The sequence below is a fragment of the Hypanus sabinus genome, chromosome 14, assembly GCF_030144855.1.
Source record: "Hypanus sabinus isolate sHypSab1 chromosome 14, sHypSab1.hap1, whole genome shotgun sequence".
NCBI classification, from domain to species: Eukaryota; Metazoa; Chordata; class Chondrichthyes; order Myliobatiformes; family Dasyatidae; genus Hypanus; species Hypanus sabinus.
The window spans coordinates 54,145,155-54,171,047 of record NC_082719.1 but is presented as its reverse complement, the minus strand read 5'-3'; the positions used below and the strand labels follow the sequence as shown (position 1 = coordinate 54,171,047).

The 25,893-nt window shown below is 40.0% G+C and overlaps 1 protein-coding gene across 2 annotated transcripts in view; it reads left to right on the top strand.

Annotated features, from left to right (window-relative positions):
* LOC132404766 (phosducin-like protein 2) overlaps positions 1-25,893 on the top strand; it is a 34,179-nt gene that overhangs the window by 6,075 nt on the left and 2,211 nt on the right. For both annotated transcript variants that reach the window (XM_059989224.1, XM_059989223.1), the window contains exons 3-6: positions 967-1,087; positions 4,602-4,692; positions 6,261-6,404; positions 15,003-15,208. In XM_059989224.1, coding sequence (XP_059845207.1) covers positions 967-1,087; positions 4,602-4,692; positions 6,261-6,404; positions 15,003-15,208 — 562 coding nt within the window. The remainder of the gene's footprint in view (positions 1-966; positions 1,088-4,601; positions 4,693-6,260; positions 6,405-15,002; positions 15,209-25,893) is intronic.

The following is a 25,893-nucleotide window of genomic DNA, read 5'->3' as shown; positions in this document are numbered from 1 at the left end:
TACCTGCTTTCTCAAATCTGCTGTGCATCTGTCACTTTGTGGCTTGTAGGATGAGCCATGCATTTTGAAGGCAAATATCTCTGTAAATAGCAATCCATTGCTATATTAAATTCAGATTTCTACACAAAGCTTATATTGTCCAATTTACTGCCAGATCATAATATTTCTGATCTCCAGTAAAAGAAAACACTATTTTCTCCATGTCTGATAAATCATGGACACAAAACGTTGAAGGAACTCACCCTCAGGCAACAGCTATGGAGAAAATAAACTGTCGGTGTTTGGGGCCAAGACCCTTCATTGGAACTGTAAAGTAAGTGGGTTGAAGCCATTTTGAGGGGGAGTAGTACAAAATGGCAGAGAATAGCTGAGACCAGGTGAGGGGGGAAGGAGGGTGTTTATTCCCTTCCATAGATGCTGCCTGACATACTGAGTTTCTTCAGCATCGTGTGTGTGTGCGCGTGTATGTGTGTGTTGCTCAAGATTTCCAACATCTACAGAATCTATTCTGTTGGTTATCAGTATAATTAGTTTGGCATAGCATTGTGGATGAAAGGGTCGTTCCACTGTTTTATGTTCTAGGTGGTTGTCCATTTAAGGCAGAGATGAGATTATTTTCTCTCAGAAGACTGAGTCTTTGGAACTCTCTTACTCAAAGAATAAAGGAAGCAGAGTTTGCATATTTTTACAACAATTGTAGATAGTTAATTATTAATCAAGGAGTGGAGTATCACCACAGTTTGATGTGAATGTGGAGCTGGGGTTACACCCAGATCACCTGTGATCTCATTAAATGACCGAACAAGTTGTAGGGCCTGACTGGTCCACACTTGCTCATATTTCATGCTTGTTTTTATGTCATTTATGAATGGACTTTCTACATCCGCTTCGTCCAAAGATGTAAACTTATTGCCTAAACAATAGTTGCTAATTTGAAACAGAAATCAGAATTTTCCTTCCCCATAGGATCCCAATGAAGATACTGAATGGAATGATGTCCTGCGAAGTTTTGGTATTATCCCTCCAAAAGAGCAGCCAAGGGATGAAGTTGAAGAAATGGTTTTACGTTTACAGGAGGAAGCAAAAGGTCAAGGTTTAATTTTACCTAACTGTGCATTTAAAGTGACCTAATGATTAGAATTGTGACAAGGGAGAAGCCTCTATTGTGGGCAGTAAACCACTGATAAAACTTATTTTAATACATTCTTTAAACAAAATGGAACACTAATTACATCTCAAATGAAGCTTTTCTAGAAAGTGTCTTAATGAAAAGTACCCATATAAAATGGAATTGTGGAGCATTAAGTAAAATGCCCAAAAGTAAATAGATCAAATACAAGCAATTCCAGAGGCACTTTGAAATAAATCAGAAGAGTGAGAATCAAATTTATTATCACTGACATCTGATGTGATGTGTATTATTTTGCAGCAGCAGTACAATGCAAATACATAAAAACCTACATATCACAAAAAATAAATAAGTGAAACAAAGGAATAATGAGGTAGTGTTCACAAGTTCTTGGACTGTTCAGAAATCTGATCATGGAGGGGAAGCAACTCTTCCTAAATCATTAAGTGTGGGTTTGAATTCATGAAGTGAAGAGAAAATTGAGCTACTTTTAATTGTTATTGAAGAACCAAAGCTAGTAGTGAACAATATGAAACCATAGCCACCAATGCTCAATTCAATTTTATCATGTCTGTTCGCACTGCCCTCATCAAGTGTCCAGAAATCTTGTGTTTTGTGCCCTTCGACTGTCCCAAATAATTTTCCTCTGGGGCCAAAGTGCAAAACACAGTACCAACAGGCCTACACAACACAAGGCACATATAGCCCAAATAAGATAGCAGTAACCACGCAGTCACAGAAAAAAAACTATATCACATTGGTCAGGTTCTCAGGTCCATGAATGTTATTAGCAATAGCATGCCCGCAGCAGAGTACTGACAAATGCAATCTAGCTGTCTTCCACTGAGCAAACTCGAGAGCAGCATGCATGCTGAGTCACTCCTCTTCCAGGTACCGACTCTGACACTTCTCTCCCGAGTGGCTGCAAACAGGTGACACTGCAACTCAAGGCCTAGTCTGCACTAAAAATAGAAGTTCTACCAATAAACCAATAAACTGGACTTTCAGCATTTAACATTACCAATGTCTAACATGGGCTTGCAAACACAAGACAAATCTCTAAGACAATCACTCACTGTTAGACTGCACACTGCCTTGCTGTTGCTATTCTGATGTCTTTCTGTAGCAGGCAGCAACATGGTCTGCACCATGTCCAGCTCCTCCACCAGTGAGCAACTTGATGGGGTAGACCTACAGTAATTGAAGTTCTCAATATCCATGGTGGCTTCTGATAGTAAAAAGGCAACAACACCTTTGGTTATCGCCCTAGAGGCCATTGTGTCTGAGTGCACTGCCATCTTAACTGGAAGTCCCAATATTAACAGTAATCCTTCCAATAATAAGGAGCAATTGTTATTGTTAGAATCACTTATTCACATATAATGATTTTTGCATAGCATTGCAATAAGTAGTGCGCATTAGTGTCTATGGAAATGAATAAACAGTTGACGTTTTGAGCCAAGAACTTTCTTCAGGACTGGAAAGGAAGGAAGAAGACACCAGAATGAAAAAGAGAGGGGAGGGGGTAAGAGGAACTTTCTAGAAGACAGTAGGTGAAGCCAGGTGGTGGAAAAGGTGAAGGGCTGGAGAGGAAGGAATCTGATAGGTGAGGAGGGTGAGCCATGGGAGAAAGTGAAGAAGGAGGGGCACCTTGGGGAAGAGCAGGTGGGAAAGGCCAGAGTAGGTAAAAGAAGAAGAGGGAATGGGAAGAGAATTTTTTTTTGCCAGAAGGCGAAATCAATGTACATGTCATCAGGTTGGAGGCTACCCAGACAGAACATGAGGTGTTGGTCCTCTACCCTGAGAGTGGCCTCAGTGTGGCAATAGAGGAGGTTATTGACCGATGTGTTGGAACTGCATGGTGGATGGAGTGGAGATGCTTGACAAACCAGTCCCCCAATTTACTGTATGTTGTGTTTCACTAGTGTAGAAGAGCACCAGGTACAGTAGTCAACCCCATCAGATTTGCAGGTGAAGTGTTGTCTCACCTGGAAGCCCTGTTTGGGGCCCTGAACGGAGGTAAAGAAGGATCTAACTGGGCAGGTGTAGAATTTTGGCCACTTGAAGGGGTATATGCCCGCAAGGACAAATGGACAAGGCAGTCATGGAGGGAGCGATCCCCATTGAAAGAGGAATGTGGGGAAGGTAAAGATGTGTGGTAGGATCCCTTGAAAGATGGTGGAGGCTGTGGAGATTGATGTGTTGAATGCAGAGGTTCATGGGGTGGTAGGTGAGGACGAGGAAATCTATCCCAATGAAGGTGGTGGGAAGATGGAATGAGTGTGGATGTCCAGGAAATGGAGGAGATGTTGGTAAGGGCAGTATTAATGGTGGAGGAAGGGAAACCCCACTTCCAGGTGAGACAAGACTTAATCTCTGAATCTGCTGGGGGTTATCTACTGTATCTGGTGCTTCTAATGCAGCTTCCTCTACATTGCTGAGACCTTTGTCTCTTTGTCGAGCTCTTCTGCTACATCCGCCAAAAATGAAATTTTCTGGTGGACAACCAATTTAATTCCTACCCACATTGCTTTTCTGACATGTTGATCAGTGGCCCCTCTTTTGCCACGATGAGGCCACTGTCTGGGTGGAGGAGCAACGCCTCATGTTCCATCTGGGAAGCATCCAATGTGATAGCAGGAACATTGATTTCTCCTGGTAATTTTTTCCCTCCCTCCCCTCATCTTCTGTTCCCTACTGTGGCCTCTTATCTCTTCTCACTTGCATTTCACATCCCCCTGGTGCCCCTCCTTCTTCCCCTTTTTTCTCTGGTCCACACTCCTCTCCTATCAGATTCATTCCTCTCCAACCCTTTATCTTTTGAACCCAGCTGGCTTTACCTATCACCTTCTAGCTATCCCCTGTCCCCTCCCCTCACCTTTTTATTCTGGCTTCTTCCACTTTCCTTTATTTTCCTGAAGAAGGATCTCGGCCCGGAATGCCGACTGTTTATTCATTTCCAGACTTGCAGAGCTTCTCCAGCATCTTGTGTGTTGCTTTGGATTTCCCGCATTTGTAGACTTTCTTGTATTCATTATAAGGTTAATGCTTGCTGTTGGGGCCCTATTTCAGAACAACTTTCTGTTTTTGTTTTGGATTTCCAACATCTGCAGTTTTGAGTTACATTAGAAACTTGTTTTATGCATGAATGATATTCCAACCACTTTAATTCTTAAAAGAAAACATTGTGGGTGTATCACATGGTTTTTTAAATTGGCAGATGAGGCTCCCTACGGGCAACATGGTTGGACCTGCTTCCACCCTGTCACAATAGGTGTGTCAGTGGAAATCCCACTCAGACAGGCAATAGTTTTCCACCATACTGCTGACAAAGTTACTGGGAGAACTCTGAGCAATGTTTCTGACATGGGCCCATATGTTACCAATGTGCTGTAGACACTTAATGCCAAAACCAAATCATCCAGTAATTATGCTCACTGATGGATTATTTCCAAACATCTGCTTCTCACAGTTAAGCCCTATGAACGGATGAATCTTGCAGAGCTAAAAGAAGCAGAGGATGAGTTTGATGAAGAGGATGAACGTGCTATTGAAATGTACAGGTTAGCGTGATGAATTCTAAATAGCTGCAGCACTGAAGGGAATTATGCACTGGGGTGTCTGCAGATCAATGTCTATTAATATTCCTTACACTTCCTTACAGTTCCTTTAGTACTGTATGATGTTTTAAAAGGATCAAAGAGAATTTGGGAGGATTAGGAGCAAGGTAGCCAAATTTAAAATACATAACTTTACTCTCAATCTACTTTAACTGTTTGGAAATAACTTTACCTGCTAGGAATCTTTTTTTAAAATCCAGACAGTATTCACCACACATCATCATTCAAAGGTACTGACAACTGACAGCCCCTTCCCCCTCAGTCCGGATAATCCCATTCAGTGTTCTCCTACTACAGTGAGTATGGCAGCCCAGGATAACAGCACTAACACCTGATGGAAAGTGAGATCTCCAGCCATTCACACTCCACTCCATCTACTGCTAACCTGAAGCCTGTTCTGACCCAATTACCTGAACTACTATCCCTGTACCTAGCAGCCATGCTAATGAAGAATTAATGTTCAATGGAGTTTTAATTCTGGCAGCAGTATGGTTGATGTAATAATGATTATGATCTCAAAGGTAAAAATTATATAATGGGAGTTACTTCAGAAGGGATTAAGGAACTAATGAAGAAGAGGTACAAACATGAACATGTAAAAAGTATTGCAACAGCAAATTATTTCTATTTCTACAAAAATATTGAGAATGCAGGGTAATTAAGGGTTATCAGGAAAAGGCAGGTAGGTGGAGATGAGTCCATGGCCAGATCAGCCATGATCATATTGAATGGTGGAGCAGGCTCGACAGGCCAGATGGCCTACTCCTGCTCCTATTTCTTATGTTATTATGTATGTGGAGGGATGCGGTAAGAATATCCTGGATATGCTTTCACTGCTCTTGGTGTTCATTGATCTTGTAATGGTTGATCACTATCTGGTCAAACATTTGGGTTGAGAGACAGTAACCACAAAAATCATTTCTATCTTGTCTCTACAGCCCGAGGATATATTTTGTCTGCTGTGCCTTACACATCATAGTGGCCATTGCCAGCAATATGCTCCTTCTATAAGAATTACTATATTACTCAAATTTAAGACAGTCTATGCCCTTAAGCTTGAACAGGAAGCAGGCCAATATTTAATTAGCTGTACTGCATAGAGTAGACTTTTTCAGCTCTTCAAACCATGCCCCAGCAACCCTACATCCAAGATTAATCCCAATTGAATCACAGGACAATGACCAATTAACCTACCTGGACATGGTTGAACACTGGGAGGACACTGGAGCATCCAGGGTAAGCCCATGCATTCCACAGGGAGGATGCAGAGACTCCTCACTGAACAGTGCTGGAATTGAACTCTGAACTCTGGAACACCCTGAGCTGCATTAGCATTACACTAGCTATTACTTTACTGTGGTACCCAAATAATATTGGCACAATGGGACCTATCATTGGATACTTAAAATGAAAGGTTTATAGAGTAAGATTAGGGAAATTGGAACTGTGGTTATAATTTATTTTTGCAGGTATGTGTTCCATGCTGAAAATAGCTCACCTTTGTATTTTAGATGCCAGAGGATGGCAGATTGGCAGGCTGTACAGAGAAAAGCTAGATTCGGTGAGTTGGCTGAACTCCAAGGAGATGAGTATGTTAAGCAAGTCACCTATGCAGGAGAAGATGTATGGGTCATCCTCCACCTTTATAGACCTGGGTATGTAGTCAATCAATCCTCAGTCATTTAAGTTATGCTACCAACTTAGAAAGTTTTCATATGCAACAAACATTCAACTACAAATTAAAAGGTAGAAGAATATTTTTATTCAATCAAGAAAAGAATACCAATATTTTACAATGCTTCAAATGACAGAATATTACTGTTAGATCAAGGATAATATTTTATTTTTGAATATTAATGATTTGGAATTCTTTTAAAGGTCATACATATAAAACAGAAAATGCTGGAAATACTCAAAAAGGAATTAAATGTTTTAAGTTAATGGCCTTTTATCAGAACTAGGAAATGTTAGAGAGAAATGGATTACAATAAGCAGTGAAGGTAAGGAGAAGGAGGGAGAAAAGGAAGAAAGGTCTCTATGGTATGCAAGGTGTAAGTTGTTATGGTGCAAGTTAAAAGATTGTCTGTAATGTGACTAGAAGAAGCACAATTATTATCTGAAAACTAAAAGTAAATAATTCTGGAAATCAAAAAATGTGATTATCTAAAATTGTTGAGCTAATTAATAAAGACATGAGGAGAGAATGAACTCAATTTGAAAAAAGCAGTACTGTTCTTTGAGTTTATGTTGCATTTCATTGGAATTGCAAGGTGTGGGAGTAGTATTAGAATAAGAAGATGCTTGGGGTGTTGCTTGCAGAAGATGTTACCTTGAAATACTTTGTGGAACTTTTCTTCAGTGGAATATGGGGTGAGGTAAACAGAGTAAATGGTCAACCTATAAAAATTAAATTTGTATAATGCCAAAAAGAATTATTGATTAGAACAATGTTACTTCTAAAATAAAATAAATTTTGAAATAGCATATTATTTAGTGTGTTTAGCAAAGCTTAAGAGGTGTGTATCCTTTAAAAAAAAGCACTAATATAATTGCCAAAGGTTATCCTGCCCTTCTTATTAATTATTACAAAATACAATGAAATAGCTTCACTGTCAAAGGTGCAAGTTTGAGACTATTTTTTCAGGTTGGTTTTTGTTTTGCTTATTTGAACAGTTCATGCATTCAGAAGGACCATTTAACTTTGACATTTTATCTTTCTACTTCATTCCTATATGCTGCTGCAGGTTTTCTGTCATATATTGTCCAACATTAATGAAACAAGCCACATATTTCCAACACAGGAAATTAATGTTACTGTGTTTTGGAGGTGATAGTAATTTTACATTTTCTCTTCCTAACTTCAAGATTACCATTTGCAAGGATAAAAATTTTCGTGTCTCTCCAGGGAAGGAGGGACCTATCCAGAAGACGCAAACACGAGGAAATCTGCAGATGCCAGAAATTCAAGCAACACACACAAAATGCTGGTGGAATGCAGCCGGCCAGGCAGCATCTATAGGGAGAAGTACAGTCGATGTTTTGGGCCGAGACCCTTCGTCAGGACTGTACTTCTCCCTATAGATGCTGCCTGGCCTGTTGCTCTCCACCAGCATTTTGTGTGTGTTACCTATACAGAAGAGGCAGTTTGCACCTGAACTAGAGGGGAATTAATATCCTAGCAGGAAGGTTTGCTAGTGCTGAATGGGGGAAGGGGGTTAAACGAGAGTTGCAGGGATATGGGAACCAGAGTGTCAGAACAGTGCAGAGATTGTGGAGACAGATGTTGTTAAGACCTCAGACAAAATCAGGAATCAATAGGCTAAGCACAGTGTGACTAATGTTCTGAGTTGCACATTGCAGGAAAGGCAGATGAGTTCAGGGCATGGATCAACACATGGACTTCTGATATTGTAAACATTAGTAAGAGGGACAGGACTGGCAGCTCAACATTCTGGGGTTCCACTATTTTAGATGTGACAGAGCGGGATGGATTAAAGGTGGAGGGATGGTGTTGCAAGTCAGGAAAGTACCACGCCAGTGCTCAGTCAGAACTGACTTGAGAACTCATCTAGTGAGTCCTTATATGTGAAACTGAGGATAAGATTACATTAATAGGGCTATCTTATAGACCACCCAACAGTCCGCAGGGTTTAGAGGAAGAAACCATTTGAAAGATCCGCAGACTATTACAAGAAACATGCGGTTGTTAAAGTAGGTGATTTTAACTTTGCACCTATTGATTGGGACTCCCATACTGTTAAAGGACTTAGTGGGACAGAGTTTGTCAAATTTGTTCAGGAGAGTTTCCTAAATCAGTACATAGAAGTCCCAATGAGAGAGAGAGAGAGAGGGATGCTTGATCTGCTGTTAGAGAATGAGACAGGGCAGGTGACAGAAATTTGTGTAGAGGAATACTTTGCATCTAGTGATCAAAGTGCCATTGATTTCAAAGAAAATATGGAAAAAATAGGTGTGGTCCACGGTTAATATTCTAAATGGGAGAAAGAGCAATTACAATGGTGCAGAAAAGATCTGGCAAGTGTGGATTGGGACAGGCTGTTTTGTGGCAAAGGTGTACTTGATAAGTGGGAGGCCTTCAAAAGTGAAATATTGAGAGTACAAAGCTTGTATGAGCCTGTCAGAATAAGACATAAAGTAAACCTTGGTTTTCAAGAGATATTGAGTCCCTGGTTTAAAAAGAAGGAGGTGCATAGCAGGTATAGGTGGGTAGGAACAAATGAAGTACTTATAATTTGTAAGAAATGCAAGAGGACACACAAGAAAGAAGGAAGGAGGGCTAAAAGAAGGCATTCAGTTGACCTAGCAGACAAGACAAAGGAGAATCATATGGGATTCTATGGATTTGTTCAGAGCAAGGGACAAAATTGGTTCTGTAGAAGATCAGAATGGTAATCTATATATGGAGTCAAAAAGAGATGGGGGAGATTTTAACTGGATGTTTTGCAACTGTATTTACTTGGGAGATGGACACAGTCTATAGCAGCAAGGCCAAGCAGCAGTGAGCTAATGGACCTTGTACGGAGAGCAGTTGAGACAGATTAGGGTGGATAAATCCCCAGGGCCTGACAAGATGTTTCCTCAGACCCTGTGGGAGGCAAGTGCAGAAATTGCAGGGGTACTTAACTGATAACTAAATTATCCTTAGCAACAGGTGAGGTACCAGAGGATTGGAGGAAAACTAATGTTCCACTGTTTAAGAAAGGCTCTAAAAATAAACCATAAAATTACTGGCTGATGAGCTTGACATCAGTTGTGGGAACAGTATTAGAAGGTATTTTAAGGGACCGCCAATTCCGCCATCCCATAGTATTTGGATAGGCATGGATTGATTGGGGATAGTTAGCATAGCTTCGTTCATGGTAGGCAGGTCATGTCTAACCAATCTTAAAGAGTTTTTCGAGGAAGTTACCAGGAAAACTGATGAAGGAAAGACAGTAGATGTTGTCTACATGAACATTTGACAAGATCCCACATTGGAGGTTGGTCAAGAAGGTTCAGTTGCTTGGCATTCAAGATGAGGTAGTAAATTGGATTAGACTTTGGCTTTGTGGGAGAAGCCAAAGAGCGGTAGATGATGATTGCCTCTCTGACTGGAGGCCTGTAACTAGTTGAGTGCCACAGGGATCAGTGCTGGGTCCGTTGTTGTTTGTCATCTCTATCAATGGTCTGGATGATAAAGTAGTTGACTGGATCAGCAAATTTGTGGATGATATCAGGAATGGAGGTGTAGTGGACAGCAAGGAAGACAAACAGAGCTTGCAACAATATGTGGACCAGCTGGAAAAATGGCAGATGGAATTTAATGCAGACAAATGCAAGGTGTTGCACTTCAGAAGGACTAACCAGGATACACAGTGAACAGTGGGACACTGAGGAAAACAAAAGGATCTGGGAATCCAGGACCTACTTTATTGAAATTGGCATCACAGACAGATAGGGTCTTAAAGAAAACTTCTAGCACATTGGCCTGCATAATTCAAAGTATTGAGTACAGGAGATGGGATGATATGTTGAAGTTTGGTGAGGCCTAATTTGGAATGTTGTGTGCAGTTTTGGTCACCTACCCACAGGAAAGATGTAAATAAGGCTGGAAGAATAGAGAATAGGTTAGGACTTTATTCCTTGGAGCATAGAAGATTGAGGGGAGATTTGATGAAGTTATACAAAATTATGAGGGGTATAGATAGGATAAATGCAAGCAGGCTTTTTCCACTGAACTTGGGTGGGAGTACAACTAGAGGTCATGGGTTAAAGATGAAAAGTGAAAAGTTTAAGTGGAACATGAGGGGAAAGGAAACTTCTTTACTGAGAGCAGTGGGAGTGTGGAGTGAGTTGCCAGAACAAGTAGTGCATGCAAGCTCGATTTCAATGTTTAAGAGAAGTTTGGTTAAGTACATGGATAGGAGGGGTATTGAGGGCTATGGTCCAGGAGCAGGTCAATGGGACTAGGCAGTTTAAATGGTTCAGCAAAGTCTAGATAGGCCAAAGGGCCTGTTTCTGTGCTGTATGTTTCTATGATTCTATGACTCTCAACCCTGTTTAGTGGAACAGTGGATCTGCTACAAAGAATGTAAATGGATTCAAAATTGGCTTGCCCACTGAGGTCAGAGGGTGGTAACAGGTGGAGTATATTCTGCCTGGAGTTTGGTGATGAGCAGTGATCTGTTCTGAAACCCCTGCTCTATGTGTGTAAAGTAACTTGGATAGATAATTGGAAGTGTGAGGTAGTCAGTTTGCAGATGATACGAATGTTGGTGTTGTGGATCGTATAGAAGATTGTTGTAGGTTGGATTTGGGCTGAGAAGTGGCAGGTGGAGTTCAATTCAGAAAAGTGTGAAGTGACACACTTTGGAATGTCAAACTTGAAGGCAGAATTCAAGGTTAATGGCACAATTCTTAGCAGTGTGGAGGAATATAGAGATCTTGGCTCAAAGTCCATAGGTCCCTCAAGGTTGCCACACAAATTGATAAGGTCTTTAAGAAGTTGTATGGTGTGATGGCCTTTATTAGTCAGGGGATGGAATACAAAAACCCCATGGTAAAGTTGCAGCCTACATAACTGTTTAGACCACACTTAGAGTGTCGTGTTCAGTCTGGCTGCTTCATTGTAGGAAAAATGTGGTGTAGATTAGACTTGCCACAATGTTGCCTGGATCAGAGAACAATGTTTTATGCAAAAATGTTGATTGAACTAGAGCTTTTGTTTTCTGGAGCACAGGAACATAAGAGGCAATGTGATAGAGGTGTATGAGATGATAAGATGCATAGATAGAATGGACAGCCAGCACCCTTTTCTTAGAGGGCAGCAATACGTAATAACAGAAGATATTCTTTTAAGGTGAGTGGAGGAAAATTTAGGGGAGAAGTTGGAAAAAGGTTTTTTCACATAGAGAAAGGTAAATGCAAAAGAGGGTGGTGATACAGACTGAAATGTTCAGGACAGTTAATAGGTAGACACATGGATGAAAGAAAAATTGAGAGTTATGTGCTATGTAGGAGGGAAAGATTAGAATGATCGTGGAGTAGAGTAAAAGGTTGGCAAAACATGATATGCTGTACTATCTTTTTATGTTCTATGTAACCAGTTGATATAATAGCCTTTTTCAGAACAGGACATGGTGTTGATGAATATCTAGTGTTCCAACAAAGTTCCTGGCTTGCAATGTAGACTCAGGTTCTAAATACAAGAGAGGTATATCCTGCTGTGTAGAGCTTGAGTTTGCTACTGAAATACCAAATAAACTGTGCTCCTTATGCATCCACTCTTGCACAATTTGAAATGATTTGGTTGGAGTTAATCAGGGTGAATTTATCTGGAGTTTTATTTTACTGAACAGAAGGATTATTTTTTCTGTAATTAAGAATTTGCATGTGCCAATATCAGGATCCTGAATCAGACATGTTATTCTAAGTGCTATCACGGAATGAGATTACATACCAGGGTGACAGAGGACTAGATTCAAGGATGTGCTCAAAGTTTCTTTGAAGAAGTGCCACATTTCCACTGACTCATACCTGTGATTGCTCAATGTACAGAAGAAACATTAGGAATGATATTAAGAACCTTAACACCATGCACCAAGAGCACATAGAAGACCTGCATAAATGATGAAGAAACCTCACAAGCTAACACACCTCCTACCACATCCCCCAGAAGGGTATATGATTCTCTCATTGGCTTGCACAAGTCAGTGTGGAACCAAATCATCTTCAGTCTCAAGGCACTATATGTAAAAAAAAAGATGAAAACTTTTTTATAAGTATAGATTTCCCTTAGCATATCATTTATAGCAATGGATATTATACCTCATGGCATTGTCATTACTGACTGGCTAGGAAGTGTCAACATTCAATCTGGGATAAGGAGAAAGAGAGGTTCAAAAATGGGAAAAATACAAAGCAATAGGAAAGTAGAGGTTGAAGAGAACACCCAAATGATGTCAAGAAGCAAAAGGTGGATTATGTGTTGGTAGAATTATTCCTAACTAAAGTTAATGTAATGAACATAGACTAATTAGTTTAGAGTCGTAAATCAGGCATTTATCCAGTTGACCCTGGATTGAAGGAAGAGCTTGTGGGTGAACTTTATTGCATAGTTGTCACATCAGACTGGAAATGTTAGCAAGAGAAAATCTGCAGATGTTGGAAATCCGAGAAACACACACAAAATGCTGGAGGAACTCAGCAGGCTAGGCAGCATCTATGGGGGGAAAAATGTATAGTTGATGTTTTGGGCAAAACACTTCAGCTTCTTTTCTCCAGTCCTGCCGAAGGATTCCAGCCCAAAACGCTGACTGTACTGTTTTCCATAGATGCTGCCTGGCCTGCTGAATCCCTCCAGCATTTTGTGTGTGTTACACAGGAAATGTTGACTAGAAATGTTATCAGGTTATGTTACATTATCAGGAAAAGATGGGCAGGAAGATATGTGTTCCAAATTGTAGATTGCTATATGTTGCTAGCAAATTGTGCTGTTCTCTCATTAACTTCATGAGGCATTTCATCCATAACCTTCCCACAATTTCTGTGAAGTGCCTGCATGAGCACATTAAATATCCATTAAACTTGCCACAGAAAGATAGATCTTCTAATTTGTGGCACAAGTATGCTTTGCAAACTGCATTAATTTTAATGACAAGAGGAAAGTTAGAAATGGCTGGTCTCATATCTTCAAGATGTTAACTGCCAGTGAATTGCCCTTTCCTCCCCGTTTCTCCCCATTCGTTCAATCCATTTCTGTATGTTTTCACTATCAAAGCTTTAATTTATGCAGTATATTTCATACTCTTCCTCTCTTTATGTCTCAAATTTTATACCTCTTTGGTTGAGGAGATAAACCAAGATTTCAAATGTCCTGTTCCCTACATCATAGTAACCTCACACTTAGAAGTAGTGAAGAAACTATTTTGAGTAAAGTTTCCAGGACAAAGTCTAAGTAAAGGTTCCCCAGCCAATTGCCATATGAAATTCACCTGTTCATGGAAAATATATGTAATTATGGAATCTAAGTTTCCAATCCCTTCAAAATATTTTGAAACTCAAGTACTAAAAATAAAACTTGTGATCAAACTTAACATAAAAATAGACAGAAATACAGAATTTGAATTCTAAAATACTTGTATCTTCTGAAATTTTTTATAAGAGAAACTTTAAGTTATAATTTATTGGTGTTAACTTCACCTTTGTTCCCTGCTGTGTAATCGAGCTGATTGGTAGTTAGCCCAGTAAAATATTGTCTTGCTTTTTGTTTTGTATATACTTTAATAACATAGTAATCCACTGATTTTAATTTTACAGTATTTTAAGATTGCTTTATTGTATTTTGCTTGATGAATCTTATATTCCACGCAATAACTTTTTTTAATAAAAGAATTCTTCGGAATGTTATTTTTCATGTTACTGAATTTATTTCAATCTTCCTCTGTTCCTATGTTCTTCTGTTTAGAACATTGGCATGCAGATGATTGCTCTTAGGTGCTAAATTTCAAAAGTTGTCAATCAAGCACAATAAATTCATAGATTTGAAGGAAAGTAAGCAAGCTATGTTGAATCTCTTATGGTCACCTCGCTAGAAACTAGCAAAGGAAAGTGAGGAATTGAATAAGACAAATTATTCAGACTAAATCAGACATTGCCTTTAGTGTGATAATATTTCAAACTGCAGCACAGAAGAGAAGCAAAAATTTAGTAGAATTATTGGAGGCATGGAGAAGTTTTTAAAAATGATCTGAAAATAGTGAAATAGGAGGAAAGGCTGAGAAGTTAACAAAGTGAGTTACAAAAGATTAAAACTGGGATCACAAGACCTCTTTGGTAATCAGAAAAGTGAGAAGAAGATGGCATAAATAATTGGAGAATAAAAGGAGCCTTGTTAAACATGTAATCGAACAAAGTATTTTCTGAATATTCAGACAAAACAAATATGCAGGCATCAAATTGATAAGTAGAACTGTAGATAAACTATTTCATATTGTGACCTGTAACTGGTGGATTAATTCTATTGATTGAATTCATCCACAAGTTACAGATCACAATATTAAATATTTTACCTACTGTTAGAGGTTCTTTTGATTGTGTTCTATATTGCAGAGGAAGAGAGCCCATAGATAATATTTACATAGTTTTCTTTTCAGAGATCAACTCCCATAACTTATTTACCTTTGCATACGTAAAATCAAGTTTTAACATAATTAGAAATGAATAATCCTGTTTTGTTACTATTATTACTGCAGCATACCAATGTGTATTTTGTTCAACCATCACTTGGGCCAGCTCGCTAAGAAATATCCAGAAGCAAAATTCATGAAGGCTATTGCGAACATCTGTATCCCCAACTACCCAGACAAATATTTACCAACAATATTTGTGTATTTTGAGGGTGCAATGAAGGCTAGGTTTATTGGAGTGGAATGTGGAACTCCAGATATGAAGTTGGAAGGTAAACTATTTTAGCCATTAGCAATAATCTTTGTACTCAGACTATCAGTTAAGCAATATAGGAATGTACTTGTGTTGAAAGCATCCTTTTCTTTTTTTTGCCTTTATCCCTATTTCTGAAGCAATAATGCCTTATCAGAATATTGTTTTACCGACTGATAAATTTCTAACATTATAATTTGGCAGTCTCCATAATTAATTGTTGACAGACTGTTGAATCCCAGTGCATCATATATGCATGTGCATGCACACACATGTAAACTCCCAATCGTACCCTATTCAAGTGCCAATATTTCACTGAAAACTGTGAGGAGTCTTTGTCATATCAATCTCACTGCTTGTATATCTAAAGAAGGCACAACTTGCCCTAATATTTAGATTATCATGGAATCATAGAAATTTACAGAATAGGGTATTTGTGCCTATTGTGTTACTCTTTGAATGAACAGTCACCTATTATCTCAGACTTCTGCCTTTGTTTTTTTAGAGCCATTGATTTACTATCCTTAAGATCAGACCATTTTTAAAAAAAGTTACAGTGCCTATAAAAAGTATTTACCCTACCCACCCCCCCCCCCCCCCAACTTGGAAGTTTCCATGTTTCATTGTTTTACAACATTGAATCACAGTGGATTTCATTTGGCTTTACTCACACTAATCAACAGAAAGACTCTTTTAGAAAATAAATTTCTACAAACTTGTCCAAATTTATTACAATTATTAAATACAAAATAATTGATTGCATATTTGTCCCCTTCAAGTCCGTATTTAGTAGATGCACCATTGGCAGCAATTGCAGCCTTGAGTCTGTGTGGATAGGTCTTCACCAGCTTTGCACATCTAGACACTGTATTTTTTTCCCCATTCTTCTTTACAAAACTGCTCAGGCTCTGTCAGATTGCATTGGGATGGTGAGTGAACAGTTGTTTTCAAGTCCAGCCACAAATTCTGACTTGACCACTCCAGGACATTAACTTCGTTGTTTTTAAGCCATTCTTGTGTAGCTTTGGCTTTATGCTTAGGGTTATTGTCTTTCTGGAAAACAAGTCTTCTCCCACGTCCCAATTCTCTTGCAGACTGCATCAGGTTTTCTTCTAGGATTTTGCTGCATTCGTTTTATCCTCTACTTTCACGAGCCTTCCAGGGCCTGTTGCAGTGAAGCAACCCCACAGCATGATACTGCCACCAGTGTGATTCACGATCGGAGGATCATGTATTTTTGATGATGCGTAGTGTTTGGCTTATGTTTAAATTGATGACCAGAAACCTCAATTTTGGTTTCATCAGACCATAGAACCTTCTTCCAGCTGACTTCAATCTCCCACATGTCTTCTGGCAAACTCTAGCTGAGATTTCATGGGAGTTTTTTTCAACAATGCCTTTCTCTTTGCCGCACTCCCATAAAAATGTGACTGGTGAAGTACCCAGGCAACAGTAGTTGTACGTGTAGTCTGTTCCATCTCAGCTACTAAAACTTGTAACTCACCCAGAGTTGTTATAGGGTCTCTTGGTGGCATCTCACACTAGCCCTCTTCTTGTACGGTCAGTCAGTTTTTGAGGACGGGCTGCTCCAGGCAGATTTACAGCTGTGCCATATTCTTTCCATTGATTGATGATTGATTTAACTGTACTCCAAGGGATACTCAGTGATTTGGAAATTTTCTTGTATCCATCTCCTGACTTGTGCTTTTCAATAACCTTTTCGTGGAGTTCTGTCCTCATGGTGTATTTTTTACCAAGATACTTACTCAGCAGCAATTAGACCTCCTTCTTTTGTTGTTTTATGGCAGTTGGCAAACCAGCTTTAAGGTGCATTACCGCCACCTGCTAAAATGGAGTGTGGATCGTTTGATAAACAGGAGGAATGAAAAGAATTGCATTCCCTAAATTCTATATAATAAACCAGAGACTTCCAAATACTTCATGATATAGGTCTGTATTTCTCTTGAACTCCCACCTAAAATGTCTTCTATACCCACAGCAGTTTTTTTGTTTATCTGAAGCGCTCCTATTGTCTTCACTCTTCCTCTTTCATACTTCTTACATTTTATCAATAAATGTTCAACTGTTTCTGGTTGATTACAATATTCACACAACCCAGTTGGATGTTTCCCTATTTTGTAAAATGTGTAATTAAGACTTGTGTGACCAATTCTTAAACAACTGATGATCACTTCTATCTTTCTATGCCCACCTGAGATTCTTTGGTATCTGACTTGCCTTTGTATTTTGTACAGTTGACTCCCTGTGTCACTCTCATCCCAATGCTTCTGCCATGTCTCCTCAATTTGTGTTTTCATAATGCTTTTGACTTCCGCTTTGCTTAGAGGAATCTGAACCTCTATTATAGACAATTTGAGTGATTGTTTAGCTATAATGAGCAATTAGACCTTCCAGATACAGGTGTATTTGTACTACAATCAATTAAAACACCTTGACTGCACACAGATGATCACTATTTAAACTTCTAAAACCAGTTAGCTACACCAGTGATGATTTGGTGTGACGAAGCAAAGGGGTTGAACACTTATGCAATCAAATATTTTGTATTTTATATTTGTAATTAATTTAGATCAATTTGAGGAGATATGTTTTCATGTTGACACAACAGAGCCTTTTCCTGTTGATCAGTGTCAAAAAAGCCCAATTAAATCCACTGAGATTCAATGTTGTAAAATAATAAAACATGAAAACTTCTGGGGGGGAGGTGAATACTTTTTATAGCCACTGTGTAAATGGAATCAGTTTCAACATCTTTCCAGGGATTCCACAACCCAACTTTGCTCTGAATAAGAAGAAAAAAAATCCTCTGCATCTTTTCTCTAGGCCTTTTGTAATCATTTTAAATCAATAACTTCTCCTTATTAATCACCTCATTCACCAGAGAAGTGGTTACCCCTTTGTAATTTATCATACCTACTCATGCTCTTTCAGTCTTTATTTGAATAAACTCTTAAGTTTCTGTTTCAAGGAGAAACATCATATATTTGCAAAACTACCTTAAATGGAATCTACTTGATATTATCTTGAAAAACCTTTTCTCTCATCTAAGGCCTTTATATTTTCCTAAAATCTTCTCAAATCATACCCGTTCCATTATAGTCCATTCAAAGCACATCACTTCATATTTCTATTGTACGTGTAATATTTTTACTAAAATGTCCATGTCTTAAGTCCTCAACACAAGTTATTTCAATGTTTATATCATCTGCACACTTTGTGGTGCTGTTCCCTTCATGAGTATCAGGATCTTCTAGACGTAACGAAAAGGGTGATGAAATTAAAGCAACACGCACAACTTACTGGAGGTACTGGAGGTCCTTCTTCAAAGAAATGAGCTTCCCTTCCTCCATCATCAATGCTGCCCTCAACCACATCTCTTCCATTTCAGGCACATCTGCTCTCACCTCATCCTCCCGCCACCACACCAGGTTTAGGGTTCCTGTTGTCATCACTTAATACACCACCAGCCTCCGCATCCAGCATGTTATTCTCCGCAACTTCCACCATCTCTAACGGGACCTCACCTCTAAGCACATCTTTCCCTCCCATCCACTTTCTGCTTTCCGCAAGGATCGCTCCCTATGCGACTTCCTTGTCCATTCGTCCCACCCCACTGATCTCCTGTCTGGCACTTATCCTTCCAGGCAGAACAAGTGCTACAGACGTCCCTACACCTCCTCCTTCACTACCATTCAGGGCCCCAAACAGTCCTTCCAAGTGGGGTGACAATTCTCTTGTGAGTCTGTTAGGGTCATACAATATTTCCTGTGTCCCTGGTGTGGCCTCCTGTCCTCCTATATATCAGTGAGATCCAACGCAGGTTAGGATACTGCTTCACTGAGCACCTACACACTGTCTGCCGGAAAAGCGCGACCCATTTTAATTCCACTTCTCGTTCCCATTCTGATATGTCTATCCATGGCCTCTCCTACTGTCATGATGAGGCCACACTCAGGTTGGAGGAACAACACCTTATATTTCGTCTGGGTAGCCTCCAACCTGATGGTATGAACATCAATTTCTTGAACTTTGGTAATGGCCACCCCGTCCTTCACCATTCCCCATCCCATTTTCTATCTCTCACCTCATCTTCTTGCCTGCCCATTGCCTCCATCCGGTGCTCCTCCCCCACCCCTTTGCTTTCTTTTATGGCCACCTGTCCTCTCCCATTAGATTCCCCCTTCTCCAATTCTGTATCTGTATCATCAATCAACTTCCTAGCTCTTTATTTCACCCCTCCCCCTCCCGGTTTCATCTGTCACCTTGTGTTTCTCACTCCCCTTCCACCCCCCCCCCCCCTTTTAACTCTACTGCTCATCCTTTTTTCTCCAATCCTGCTGAAGGGTCTCAGCCAGAAACGTCGACTGTACTGCTTTCCATAGATGCTGCCTGGCCTGCTGAGTTCCTCCAGCATTTTGTGTGCGTTGCTTATATTTCCAGCATCTGCAGATTTTTCTCTTGTTTGTGATGAAATTAAAATTGATGCTCAGGAGCACAAAGGAGCATTCTGCTTTGCGAAGCATCAGAATTCCCCTAAGTACAGAAAATTGTTGATTTGTGAATGTGGCATTACGCTACAGCAGATGTTTTGAAGGTTTACAATTCAAATGTCAGAAGCAATGTTGTGAAGAATTCTTGACTTTTCATATGTATAGTTCTGTTATTAAAGAAAATTTCCCCAACAAACACCCCTGCAGATGCTCTACTGGTCACACAAAGCTGGTGGGAGGATACGGTTTCTTAACTATGGATCCTTGTGGTGTTTGTGGACAAAAACCAAAAGGAAGCCGGTCAGTCCCATGAGAACTTATTTTAACTGCTGCCATTGCTATCTGAGTCACATGGGTTTAGTAACTTTGAGGGTTAGCAAAGAAGCAGAAGAGCTGACGTTATGAAAGAGGATGACGTGCCATTCCCCCTGCAGCACATCGACTCAAGGAGCTATCTTCAGGAAGACAGATGGCAAGATTGAAACGTGCCCTGACAGCCTTTATTTGCTCCATTAAGCTCGATATCTGCTTCTCCATGCACTTGACCACAGTGGGAAACCCAGTGATAAGTTTTCCTCTACATATCTTCATTGATCATTTGTGAAAGACATTTTTCTTTCCCCAGAGGACTCCAGAAGTTTACAGCTCTCTCCTATTCATTAACAGAGTGTGGAAAGGACCTTTAGCTTCCTTAAGTTCCCTTCATACTTGTTGTATATGCATCAACACATGCAGATACCTCTGTATCTCAAACCCAGCCCAGCCACCAATTATACACTGTATATGGCTGCTTAACATGGAGCAATACTTTGCCTCGTCAAAGATTACCCTTCTGTGGGGCTGAGACTGAGTGAAGCTTAGGTAAAAGAGAATAGGGATAAACTAAGAAACTGGCAGTAGAGGATGATAGATGTTACAGTGCCATTAGATTTTGATCAGGCCCTGTGAATGCTTGCTTTTAAAGGTTCATGAAGAAATTCAAGTAGTAAACACTTTGTCAAATTCACCATTTTAAAATTGTTCTGCCACAACTGTTACAGAGGATTTGTTAACTGCTGCCTTGTGCTATGATTGCAGTCTTTGGATTTTGAAGATTTTATTTCTGATTTTGTGCAAGGTGGCTATGCCAAACAAGAAAACATCCTGTTAACACTTACAGGACAAAGTATTTGATTAAATACTGGCAATGGATTTGAATTGGCACATAAATCTTATTGTGACATTAAGGTTGTCTGTATCACATTCCACATGTCCTTGATTTTCACCAATTGACACGCTGTTGAAGCAGCACCAATGTAGTCGTCAACGTAGCACTGGAAGAGTTGAGGAGCTTACCAGTGATGACTTAGAACATGAAATGTTCCACACAGCAAATAAAAAGGCAAGCATGGCTGGGACCCACCTGGGTGCCCATGGTTACACCTTGGGTTTGGAGAAAGTGGGAGGAGCTGAAAAAGAAATTGTTGAGTATGAGGAGAATTTCTGCCATATGGAGTAGGGTAGTGATGGAGAGGAGATGGTCGGGTCTGGGTGAAGAATAAAGCAGAGAACTTCCCCTCTAAATTCACCTCCTCCCAAACTTCCAATCAGTGTACCAAACAGTCCTTCCAGTAGAGGCAACACTTCACCTGGGAATCTGTTGCGGTCATCTACTGCGGTCTCCTCTACATTGATGAGCCCTGTTGAAGATTGGGGGACTACTTTGTTCAGCGCCTTAGTTGCATACACAACAAGCAGGATAATATGTTGCTCCATGGCCTCCTCTACTGCCATGATGAGGCCACTCTCAGGATGGAGGAGCATCACCTCATAAGACCACAGACATGGGAGCAGAATTAGGCCACTTGGCCCATCAAGTCTGCTCTGCCATTCCATCATGGCTGATTTTCTTTATCCCTTGCAACCCCACATTCCTGTCTTTCCATGTAACCTTTGACTCCCTAACTAACCAAGAATCTATCAAACTCCACTTTAAATATACTCAATGACTTAGTCTCTACAGCTGTCCATGGCAATGTATTCCACAGATTCATCACCCCTTGGCTGAAGAAATTCCTTCTTGTCTCTGTTATAAATGGATGTCCCTCGATTCTGAGGCTGTGCCCTCTGGTCCTAGACCCACCTACTATAAGAAACATCCTCTCCGCATCCATTCTATCTAGGCTTTTCAGTATTCGACAGGTTTCAATGAGATTCACCCCCATTCGTCTAAACTCCAGTGAGTATAGGCCTAGAGCCACCAAATACTTTTCATACATTAACCATTTCATCCCCAGAATCATTCTCATAAGCCTCCTATGGACATTCTGCAATGCTACCACAGCCTTTCTTAGACAAGGGGCCCAAAACTGCTCACAATACTCCAGTGTGGTCTGACCAATGTCTTATAAAGCCTCAACATTACAACCTTGCTTTTATATTCTCGTCCTCTTAAAATGGATGCTAACATTGCATTTGCCTTCCTTAGCACCAACTCAATCTGCAAGTTAACCTTTAGGGAATCCTGCACAAGGACTCCCAAGTCCCTTTCTACCTCTGATTTTTGAATTTTTTTCCTGTTTAGAAAATAAATTATGCCTCTCTTCCTTGTAGAACCCCTGTGGAACACCACTAGTCACTGGGAGCTAAACAGAAAAGGCCGACTTTATTCTCACTCTTTGCCTGCCGCCAATCAGCCAATCTTCTATCCACACCGGTAGATTTTGTGTAATATCATGGGCTGTTATCTAGTTAAGCAGCTTCATGTACAGCATCTAGTCAAAAGCCTTCTGTAAATCCAAGTATGCAACATCCACTAACTCTCCTTTGTCTATCCTGCTTGTTATTTCCTCAAAGAATTTCAACAGATTTGTCAAGCATGATTTTCCTTGAAGGAAACCATACTGTTTGGCCTATTTTATCAAATGCTTCCAAGTACCTCGAAAACATATCTTATTAATGGACTCCAACATCTTCCCAACCACTGAATTCAGGCTAATTGCCCATAATTTCCTTTCTTCTGCCTCGCTCCCTTCTTAAAAAGTGAAGTGACATTTGCAATTTTCCAGTCCTCCAGAACCATTCCAGAATCTAGTGATTCTTGAATGATCATTACTAATGCCTCCACAATCTCTTCAGCCTCCTCTTTCAGAACCTGGGGTGTAGTCCATTTGGTCCAGGTGACTTACCTACCTTCAGACATTTTGCTTCCCAAGCAGCTTTTCCTTATTCAATAGCAACTACACAAACTTCTATCACCTGGCACTCTCAAATTTCTGGCATACTGCTGGTATCTTCCACAGTGAACACAGACACAACATACATATTAATTTGTCCACCATTTCTTTGTCTCCCATTACTACTTCTCCAGCGTCATTTTGCAGCAGTACAATATCCACTCTGCTCTCTCTATGTACTGTATCTGGAAAAAAAGGTTCAGGCATCCTCTTTGATATTATTGGCTAGCTTACCTTCATATTTCATCTTTTCTCACCTTGTGTATTTTTATTTGTCTTCTGGTGTTTTTTAAAGCTTCCCAATCCTCTTACTTCTCACTAATTTTTTTAAATATATGTTATATGCCTTCTCTTTTGCTTTTATGCTTTCTTTCTCTTCCCTTGTCAGCTACGGTTGCCTCATTTTCCCTTTTAGAATACTTCATCTTTAGGATGTATCAATTCTGTGCCTTCCGAATTGCCCCGAGCCATTGCTGTTCTGTGTTGTTCCTGATAGTGTCCTCTTCCAATCAACTTTGGCCAGCTCCTCTCTCATGCCTCTGTAATTCTCTTTACTCCACTATAATACTGGCTTTATCTTTGTCATCTCAAACTACAAGGTGAATTCTATCATATTATGATCACTGTCTCCTAAGGGTTACTTTACTTTAAGCTCTCTAATCAAATTTGGTTCATTACACAACATCTAATCCAGAATTGCCTTTCCCCTAGTGAGTTTAAACACAAGCTGCTCTAAAATGTCATCTTGCAGGCATCTAACAAATTCCCTTTCTTGGGATCCAGCATCAACCTGATTTTTCCAATCTATCTGTATATCGAAATACCCATGACTATCATAAATTTGCCCTTATTACATGCCTTGTCTGTTTCCCTTTGAAGTTCATCCCATATCCTAGCTATTATTCGGGGGTCTGTGTATAACTTCCATCAGGATCTTTTCACCCTTGTAGTTTCTTAACTCTACTCACGATGATTCTGCATCTTCTGATCCTATGTCACCACTTTCTAAGGATTTTATTTTATTTTTCACCAATAGAGCCAACCCACTCCCTTTGCCTAAGTGCCTGTCCTATTGATACAAATTGTATCCTAGGATATTAATCTCCCAACAATGATCTTGCAGCCACGGTTCAGTGATGCCCACAATGCCATATCTGTCAATCTCTAACTGTGCTAGAAGATAATCTATCTTATTCCATCTACTGCAGGCATTCAAATATAACTCCTTCCATTCTGTATTCATCACACTTTTCACTTTCCTACTGATTACAATTTTGCCCTGTCATCTGCCTATCCTTCCTCATAGTCTCACAACACAATGCATTAACTTATATACCATTCCTCCCTCTTACTTCTTCTCGTCTCCTTATCTGGCTATCATCTCCTCCCATGCCCTGTTCTCTTTTCCCATGGTCCACTCTCCTCTCCTATCAGATTCCTCCTTCTTCATCCCTGTCACCTCCCAACTTCTTACTTCATAACCCACCCCCACACCCACCTAGCTTCTCCTATCACTTGGAGCAAAACACACAAAATGCTGGAGGAACTCAGCAGGTCAGGCAGCATAATTGGAAAAGAGTAAACAATTAATGTTTTGGGTTGAGACCCTTCATCAGGACTGGAAAGAAAGAGAAGCCAAAGTAAGTAAGTGGAGGGAGGGGAGGAAGAAGTACAAGCTGGTAGGTGATTGGTGAAACTGGGAGGGGTGAGGGGTGAAGTAAAGAGATGGGGAATTTATTGGTGAAAGAGATCAAGGGCTAGAGAAGAGGGGATCTGATAGAAGAGGACAGAAGAGCGTGGAAGAAAAGGAAGGGGAGGAGCATCCAATGGAGGTGATGGGCAGGTAAGGAAATAAGGTGATAGAGGGAAATAGGAATGATGAATGGAATACTAGACATCCAAGAAATCGATGTTCATGCCATCATGTTGGAGGCTACCCAAATGGAATATGAGGTGGTGCTCCTCCAGCTTGAGTTTTCAAGGTTCTCCTATCACTTTCTAGCTTGTACTTCTTCCCCTCCATCTACCTTCTCATTCTGGCTTCAGTCCTGCTGAAGAGTCTCAGCCTGAAAAGTTGACTTTATTAATTTCTATAGATGATAACTGACCTGCTGAGTTCCTCCAACACTTTGTATGTGTTATTCTGGATTTACCAATTTCCGCAGAATCTTGAGTTTACTGATGAAGGTATCTGAATATCAATGCAAAATTTAGAGCGAGAGGTCTGGTTTTTATTTATAGAATAAGTTGTAAGTCTTTCCATCTCATGATGCAGGCATGAGATCCTGGCTACTCATAAAGTAAAGCTCCATAGTGTGGTACGGTGAGAGATAAAAAGTTCTTCATTCAGGTAGTTCATGTAGCTGACCATGAAACCAATAAAAAGGGCATATTTGAGACCAGATAAAATATTGCTTGTAGTTACTTACTGACTATACAATACCTTAATGTTTAATTTGATAGGATTATTACTGCTTCCTTGTCCTAGAATAGAAGATCATGTCAATTTACCATCAAATTTTCATTCTTGCCTTCACATGGACTATGTCTCATTCTTCTGTATATCAAGAACAGTTTTCCAATTTTTTGGGAACTGTTGAACAATCAATGCCTAAATCCTTGGATCCCTGCTGTTGCTCTGATAGCACTTCCACCCACACATTTCTGGCAAGAACTATTGCATTCTTCTAATTTCTCTATATCCATCACAAGTGTTCTGACAGCATCGTCTTCCACACCAATGAATTGACCTTTTTGCTTTACAAAGGATTATCATTCACCCTGGATGACAAAATCCTTAATGGTGTCAATGAAATTTCTTGTACATGCCTTTACCCCTTCCATTCCTTCAGCTCACCAGCTTCCACTTACATCAGATCAATCTCTGTTTTTAACTCATCATTCTCCACTTCTGATGGACGATTCTCTGCCATTTTTCCACCTCCAGCTGGGTGCTACTTCTAGACTAAACTGACTTG